The sequence below is a fragment of the Mesoplodon mirus genome, assembly GCF_964341445.2.
Source record: "Mesoplodon mirus genome assembly, chromosome: 15".
Lineage (NCBI taxonomy): Eukaryota > Metazoa > Chordata > Mammalia > Artiodactyla > Ziphiidae > Mesoplodon > Mesoplodon mirus.
The window spans coordinates 42,892,684-42,900,854 of NC_138991.1; the positions used below are offsets into that span (position 1 = coordinate 42,892,684).

At 59.9% G+C, this 8,171-nt stretch overlaps 1 protein-coding gene across 1 annotated transcript; it reads right to left on the minus strand.

The window, feature by feature from the left end:
- Positions 1–1,042: 1,042 nt before the first annotated feature.
- On the minus strand, positions 1,043–7,872 carry TRIM72 (tripartite motif containing 72; the record flags this gene model as incomplete). The annotated part of the gene is made up of 6 exons (XM_082644760.1): positions 1,043–1,620; positions 2,535–2,653; positions 3,547–3,569; positions 4,387–4,617; positions 4,706–4,801; positions 7,483–7,872. 6 exons carry the CDS (start codon positions 7,870–7,872, stop codon positions 1,043–1,045), a joined length of 1,437 nt encoding a protein of 478 aa, XP_082500886.1.
- Between the last annotated feature and the right edge of the window lie 299 nt (positions 7,873–8,171).

Genomic DNA, 8,171 nt, shown 5'->3' on the forward strand with positions numbered 1-8,171 from the left:
CTTCCCGGACCAGGGCTCGAACCCGTGTCCCCTGCATTGGCAGGTGGATTCTTAACCACTGTGCCACCAGGGAAGCCCTCTGGCAGTTTTTAAACAGCTGTTTCATGGAGGAATATGTTTGGGGTTTTCTATGCCTCATAGCTGATAGCTATGTGATAACTGACTCTATAACAGAGAGCTGACTGAACAGAAGAATGGCTAAGTCAGCGATGCTTCAGGTGTGATCCTGCTTGTGACCTGTAGCATCAGCGCCCCCTGCGGACTTGTTAGAAAGGCACATTTTTGACCTGCCCTGGCGCACTGAACCAGAACGGTTAGGTGTTTTGAAAAGGTGATATTGACGCATGCTCCAGTTGGGGAATCACCAAGTGGAAGGCCTCTTGCTACAGTGAGTCTGGACCCTGGCAGTGGAGGCCCCCAAGGGGGAGCAGAGTATGAGGCTGCAGGGGCTCCTTACTCTACATCAGGGCTCCCCAACCCCCAGGGCCACGGACCGGTGGCAGTCTGTGGCCTGTTAGGAACCGGGGCGGCACAGCAGGAGGTGAGCTGCGGCCAAGCCAGCCGAAGCTTCATCTGCACTCCCCATCGCTCCCCATCGCTCCCCATCGCTGGCATTACCGCCTGAACCATCCCCCACACCCCCGCCCCCAACCTCCATCCGTGGAAAAATTGTCTTCCACGAAACCGGTCCCTGGTGCCAAAAAGGTTGGGGACCGCTGCTCTACAGAGTTCTCCAGCTCCTCCATGCAATTCTCCCCAAGCCACCTGACGCTTCCTCAATCTGTTTCTTCCCAGAACCCTTGGGCTTTCCTGGTTCCCCAAGTGGAGTTCCCCCACTGACCTGACTTCAGATCTCCCTTTCCCACCACCACCCCAACCCCTGGCTGGCAGTCCCCTGTTCATGCCAACCCCAAAGTTCTCAGAACGCTTGGAGTCCCCGGTCCCCAACCCCCTCCGCCCTGCCTTCAAGCCCGGCAAACCGACTCGTCTCTCCTTCCAGGCCGGCAGGGCCCCGCACCCCTCCCCAAACCCGGCAGGCGGCTCAGGCCTCGCCGCCGCCGTCGGGCCCCACGAGCAGCAGCGGCTGAGTGTTCTTGCCCTTGTCGTGCCAGCACACGTCGAAGAAGGGGTACACAGGCCCGGGAAGGCGCTCGTGGAAGGCGAAGAGCAGCTCGAGCGCGTCGGGGTCGCTGGCGTCGTAGAAGGAGAGGACGCCATCGCAGAAGCTCAGGTAGATCCCGATGCGCGTCGGCCTCCTCTCGGGGGTGCGCAGGGCGCGGGGCTCCTTAGCCTCGACGTGAGCCTCCAGGATCTTGCCTTCGCGCAGCCCGAGCAGCCAGAGCCCCTGCGAGGGCACTGCTTGCAGCCGGCCGCGGCGACCGGCCGTGGCCGCGATCACGCCCAGCGCCCAGCGCGGCTTGTCGCCCACCTCCACCTCCCAGTAGTGCTCGCCCTCGGAGAGCAGCTGGTGCGCCACTACCGCCACGGCTTTGTCGAACTGGCGCGGGTCCTCTCCGGCCGGCGGCGCCTTCTGCTCCGAGCACTCCACGCGGCGGCCCGAGGCACACAGCACCAGGCTTGGGTGGGCCGTGCTCGGGTCAAAGGTCAGCTCCTGCAGCGCTGCCACCGGAGGGAGGAGGGTCAGGCCCTGCGGGTGTGGCTCCCGCGAGCCTTCTGCCCACCCACCTGTGGACCAGCTTCGTCTCCTCTAATCCTCCCGGCATCTCTGGGAAGTGAGCCCCTCTCTGCTTACTGGTGGGGGCCAAAGACCACACCTCTCAGGCCTTCAGATTGTTCAGCTGTAAAACGGGGCCATAATTGCCTCCTTCCAGGGTTGTGGGCAGGATTAAGTCTATACAAGGCATGTCACTGGCCGTCTAAGGCCCCAGAGCAGGAGATGGTCAGGAAGCCTGGTCCTAGGCCAGTCCCTACCTCACCCCACTGTGTGACCTCAGTCTTGATCCAGTCTCTGGGCCTTAGTCTTCTCTTGGATAAAATGGAGGTCCCTCCATTCCCACCAGTGAGGGCTGCACCAGCCTTGTGTACGTGTCCTGGAGCTCTGTAACCTGCAGCACCCCAATGTGCTTTAGCTATTGGGGAGAGGAGGCTGAGCCCTTGGGCCTCCCCAGCCGCAGGCCAGAGTCAGTGTCTGACCGCAGGGTTCCATCTCTGCAGGTCCTCAGCCCCCAGTTAGCAGGGATCATCATCTCCACTGGCCAACAGGGGCAGGGACGGGCCAAGGATCATTCAGGGCTCAAACCCGGGCCCCAGCCTCCCCTGCTGCCGGCAGCAACATCCTTTCAGTGAGCAGTGTCCTCACCATGTCAGTCACCCACCTGAAAACCCCACGCCCTTTCAGATCCTTCTCTGAGCACAGGTTATGAAGGTGCAGGGAAACCCCGAGGGAAAGGGGCAGTGGGCCCTTCTTGGATGACCTCCCCAGCTGGGATTGGGAGGCCTCTCTGTATGTGGCCGGAGCCTCCCATCAACCACACAGTTACAAACGCAAACCCAGAGCGAGACCCTCCCAGTACCTGGCATGAGAGCTCGGAACATCTTCCTCCACACCTGGAATTTGAAGTCATCTGAGATGACGGGCAGCTGGATGTCCAGACGGGCAGGTGGTGGTGACTCTGCCAGGATCTTCTGCAGCCTGGGAGGAGGTGGGGGAGGTGTGTGCGAAGGGACTTCCTGGAGAAGGCACGGGGTGGGGGGAGGGCAAGCGGGAGTACCCAGAAGAGAGGAGGACGCATGCTGTGGTGGAGTTCCAGGGTCCCCCCCACACCAGCCCCACCGCATCACATCCTGGCTTAAAACTCCTCTGTTGGTGTTTCAGTTGGGGAAGATGAAAAAGTTGTGGAGATGGATGGCGGTGATGGTTACACAACAATATGAATGTACTTAATGACACTGAACTTAAAATGACACTAAAAATGGTTAAAATGGGGGATTCCCTGGCGGTCCTGTGGTTAGGATTCTGTGCTTTCACTGCCGATCCCTGGTCAGGAAACTAAGATCTCGCAAGCCGCACCAAAAACAAACAAAAAAAAGGTTAAAATGGTAAATTTTATGTTATGAATATTTTACTAGAATTTTTTTAAAGCCTCCTGTTAGGATAAGGTCCAGCTCCTCCGCCCTTCACAGTTGGGCCCCTCCTGCCTCACCAGCTTCATCTTCCCTCCCTCTTAGCAGTTTGCACTGCTGTTCCCTCTGCCTGCAATGCTCTTCCACCAACTCTTTAACCTAGCCAACTCCTGTTCACTCCTTCAGCATCCAGCTCTACAATGCACACCTCCGGAAAACCTGCCCTGGCCACCCCCTCCCCTCCACAGCAGCACTGAGTGATTCCTGTGTCCTGTGTCCCTGTCTGTCTCCAGGACCAGTCTGGAAGGTCCCTGAGGAGAAGGACAGGTTGGGTTCTTTTCTACATCCACACAAAGTGCAGGGGAATCGCAATGGACTGAATGGGAGTAGAGGGTGAGCCAGCCAGTGTCCCTGGCAGACAAGGGCAAAGTGGGAAAGGGGGCAGGGCCAGGCTGATCTCACCTGCTGGTCACCAGGCAGTATTTCTGGAAAGAGAGAAAAAGAGAATGGAGCTGAGCAGGCAGTGGGGACACTGGAGACTTCTGAGGGCGGGGTGGACCACAGAAATGCTGAGTGTGGGACCAGGAAGAATCAGAGAAGACAAAAGAAACCCAGAATTCAAGGTCACCCTTAGCCCTTTACCTCTGTGTGAATTAGAAAAAAGTACCCTCCTGGGACTTCCCTGGTGTCCCAGTGGTTAAGAATCTGCCTGCCAATGCAGGGGACACGGGTTCAAGCCCTGGTCCGGGAAGATCCCACATGCCGCAGAGCAACTAAGCCCGTGTGCCACAACCACTAAGCCTGCGCTCTAGAGCCTGTGAGCCACAACTCCTGAGCCCGCATGCCTAGAGCAACAAGAGAAGCCACCGCAATGAGAAGCCCGCGCACCATAATGAACAGTAGCCCCCGCTCGCCACAACTAGAGAAAGCCCACATGTAAGCAACGAAGACCCAACCCAGCCCAAAATAAAATAAATACAAATAATTTTTTTAATTTAAAAAAGAATAAAGTACCCCCTTCCTCAAGAAACTAATTCCACCTGGTAAAAAAATTGTCCTAATAAATATGCAGACCTACAATGTCTATGATATGAATGGTGCCCACTTAGATATAGTGTCCTCGTGCAGTGTCCAACTTAAACAACCATAATGGCCATCTTGGGGTGCACCCCTCCTCAGTGTGTGACCCTGGCTTGCTCCTGCCCCTCTCTGGACCTCAGGGTCCCTCCCTGACAATGGAATGAGGTCTCTGAGACCTGAACCCTGGCTGAGGGGCAGAGAGGAAAGCCATCCAGTGCTCACCATGAGGAACTCAGTCTGTGGCTTGTCTGCCACCTCCTCCAGCACCTTCTCCATCTGCCGCAGCTGCTCCAGGTAAGAGTTCAGGCTCCCCAGCTCCCGCCGCAAGGCTACCCCTGCCTCACCCCGTACACGTTCAGCTTCGCGGTCCAAGGAGCCCTCCAGTGCAGCCAGGAACAACCGCATCTTGCCCAGCTGCTCTCCCACGGCCCCCCGGAACTGACGCACTGTCTCCTGTGGGGACAGACAGACAAAAACATTTGGCTGGGAACCCCCAGCCTAGACCCCCAGTCCCCGGGCTCTGCTGTGCGGAACCCCTCACCTCCACCTCCACCAGCTGATGCTCCAGCACGGCCACACTCTTCTCCTTCCGCATACACGCCTCCTGCAGCTGCAGCTTCTGCTGTGGGAGCTGCGTCTGGGGGGTGAGACATAAAGAAGTGATGTTGCTGCCCACCTCCCCCACTTAACCTGCTCCCTCTGGCTCAGCCTCAGCGCCAGCTTCTCTTCCAGCCAGGCTGGCATCTTACCATACACACTCACTGGTCTCAAGCCCTTGCCGGTACTGGTTCTGAGGTCTAGAATGCTTCACCCTCCTGTTGTCTGGCTAGGTAAGTCCTCCCTAGCCTTGCCTTCTTTCCCTGATTCCATCCCCTCAGCAGACAACCCCGCAGCACAGGTATTTGTGAGGATGATAATCACAAATGTGGTTTGGTCTCCTCCACTGGGGGGCAGGGGCTTTGCACACAGCAGGTTTCCCCGGTGAGCAGAGGATGTGTAAAGAAGAAATGCAGCCTCCTCCTATTCCTGGCCTTCACCCTATACCTAAAAGCAGAACCTTAGCAAAACACCCTAATCAGCCTGCCTGCACACCGGTGGGCTCTAGGGGTAGACATTTTAATAAAAATGTCTTCTGCATGGATGAACCAAACATATCTGTGGGTCAGCTCCTACTCTAGGTCTGTCAGTTTGTGATTCCTGAAATGCAGGTGTAGGGGAGTTCCTATACCTCCAGCCAAAGCCACTGTTTGCTGGGAGGTGCACGGCCCTGGAAGCAGCCATGCCTCCATGGCTTCCAACCTCAGTTTGCTCTTCTGCAGAATGGGAACAGTCATCCCCACCTCACCTCTGATTGTGACAAATTGGCAGCCTCCTTCCCACCTCCCCCTAAAGGAAGCTGGGAGACCCTCTAGGCACTGTTTGCTGATGAATCCCCACAGGAATTGGACAATGGGCTCCCGTGGCCAGCCGCCAGGTCAGTCTCCTGCCCCAGACGTCCTGCAGGGCCACAGCCCTGCCTGCTGCAGGACAGGGTGGGCCTGGTGGCTCTCAGCCGTCCGAGGTTCATGGGCAGAAAGGCTGAGCCATGGGGACCAAGCACAATGCCACCCTAGAAGCTGGGGGCTGCACAGAGACCTTCAGAACATCCCGCAGTTAGGAGGTGTGAGGAGCAGTGCTCCATGACGTGGTGTGTGGTGGATCTTACCGACAGGCTTGTCTCCTACTCCGAGGCGTGCAGGAGGAGGCAGTACGGCTTCAGGGGGTTGTGAGTGTCCCCCTCACCCGGCAGATCCCATTCAACCATACTTGGGTCTGGCACATGGTCTCTGGACCCAGCCCCTCTTCCTCCCCAAGGACCCAGGTATTCAGTCCCACCCCAGGCTTCCTGCCCCGCTCCTCCTTCAGGCTCCTTCCAGGGATCCCCATTTCAGACCTCCAGCCAGCCCCTCCCTGCGGCTTAGGGTTGGGGTGGTACAGACCCTGGCAGACTATATCCCACCCCACCTGCCCCCTCGAGGCTCCTGGGCTGCCTGGTGCCCTGTCCCATTTCACGGACTCTGTTCTCTCTTCGCAGATAAAGATGGATAAGGATAGGAGTTCTGTGGTTATCAGCAGAGATGAGTCTGGGTAGGGAGGGCTCCTGGGTGGAGGAGGCTCCTGCACTGGGTTAGGGACCACCAGCCAGCACCGAGCTGGACTGTGCAAGTCTGAAGCCGGAGGTACGGTGAAGTTGGGCCCCTGGGGGAGACTGGGGCCCTCGAATACCAGCCTCAGGGCGGGGTCTACCCCCTCTAGGAGTCTGGAGACCAAGGAGAAGTGCATTGCAACGCTGATGTTTGTGGGCAAAGATTACCCACCCCCCACCCCCCAAAACAGCAGCGCGAGGAGAACACGGTGGCAGCTTCTGCACCGCGGAGACGGAGACGGAGCACCGCTCCATGCCTCCAAGACCCCGCCTCCTCCCGCCCCTGCACCTGTCGTTTATTCTTCCAACAACCCTATAAATGCTTCATGACAGACCTCCTTGGGCCTGTGTATACATAAACCCTCCTGTAGCTGCATGCGTGTGATTTGCCATACGTATGACAGCTGAGCCAGCGTGTGCCTGTGTCCCCATTTGCCAATGTCTGCGTGTCTTTGCTGGGCTTCCATGGAGAGCGCCAACCTCGGGGCCCACAACTGTGTGTGGGCTCTGGAAGCGTTCGGAACTTCCAGCTCCAATCACAGTAACAGCCTGGACTTGGGTCTTGGTGCCAGCCTGGGCCTGTGCACAGAGGTGCGTACCCAGGCGTGCCTTGGCCTCCCGGGTCCCCTTGGATTAGGCCACATCTGGTGACGGTCAGGCCCGCACAAGCTCGGCTGCTCCAGGGGCGCGGGGGGGCCACCGCCCAGCAGCTGTGTGCCCGCCCCGCCCAGCACCACGCCCCCCCGGCCAGCCCCGCCCCTCTTACCCGGGCCTGTGCCCAGCAGCAGAGCCTGCGCGCCTGGGCCGCGGGCACCGACTCAGTCCTCGCTCAGCCCCCGGCTCCGCAGACTCCGCCCTGTGGCTGAGTTCCCCGCATCTCCGGCGCGCTCCAGCTGGCGCGCCTATCCCGCCGAGGCCGGTCTCCGAGCGCCTCTTCAAGGCTCGGGTCTCCGCCAAGCTCCGCCTTCAGCTCATCAGCCCCCCTATTCCCTAGCCGCCCCGCCCCGCCCGCGTACCCGGCAACTCCAGGCGCCCCGGGCCCTAAAGCTCAAGAGGCCCGATCGGCCAGGCCCCGACCCGTCCAACAACCCTATCCGCCCCCGCCCCCCACCGGAGGCCGCCCGCCCCCGCACCTTGAGGCGCGCATGGGCTTCGGCGGCGGGCAGCAGGCGGTGGCCGCGATGCGAACCGAGGGAGGCGCACACGCCGCACACGAGCACGCGGTCCTGCTCGCAGTAGATGCTCAGCGGGTCTAGGTGCTCTTCGCAGTGGCCCTGTGGCACCTGCGCCAGCCCCTCCACCAGGCGCGCCAGCTGCAGGTTGGTGCTGAGCGCCTGCGGCCGCGTGGGTGCCTGACAGCTCGGGCAGAGCACCGTGCCGTCCGCCGCCGGCTCCCCTGCCACGCGGCCCAGGCAGGCGCGGCAGAAGCTGTGGCCGCACTCGGCTGTCACGGGCGCGTCGAACAGCTGCAGGCACAGAGGGCAGGACAGCTCCTGGTGCAGGAGGCCGGGTGCAGCCGACATTGCGGGCCTGGGTAAGGAGGTGTCGGTCAGGGAGGCTCAGCGGAGCCACAATCCCGGGCCAGCCGCAGCCCCAGGCCGAGTTGGCAGCCCCGCAGGGAGGAGCCCCAGCCTATAGAGGCCTCTCATCTCAAACAGGAAGGGACTCTGGTTCCGGCCAAGGGAGGGAAGGGGACCCCCTCTCAGTCCCAAAGGCAGCCTCAACTGCGGTTCTCAGCCCCGGCCCCCCAAATAGCCCCTATCAGGGACCCGGTCTCAATCCCAGTTCCTAAACACGAGGCTGGGTTGCAAACACGGTCTTA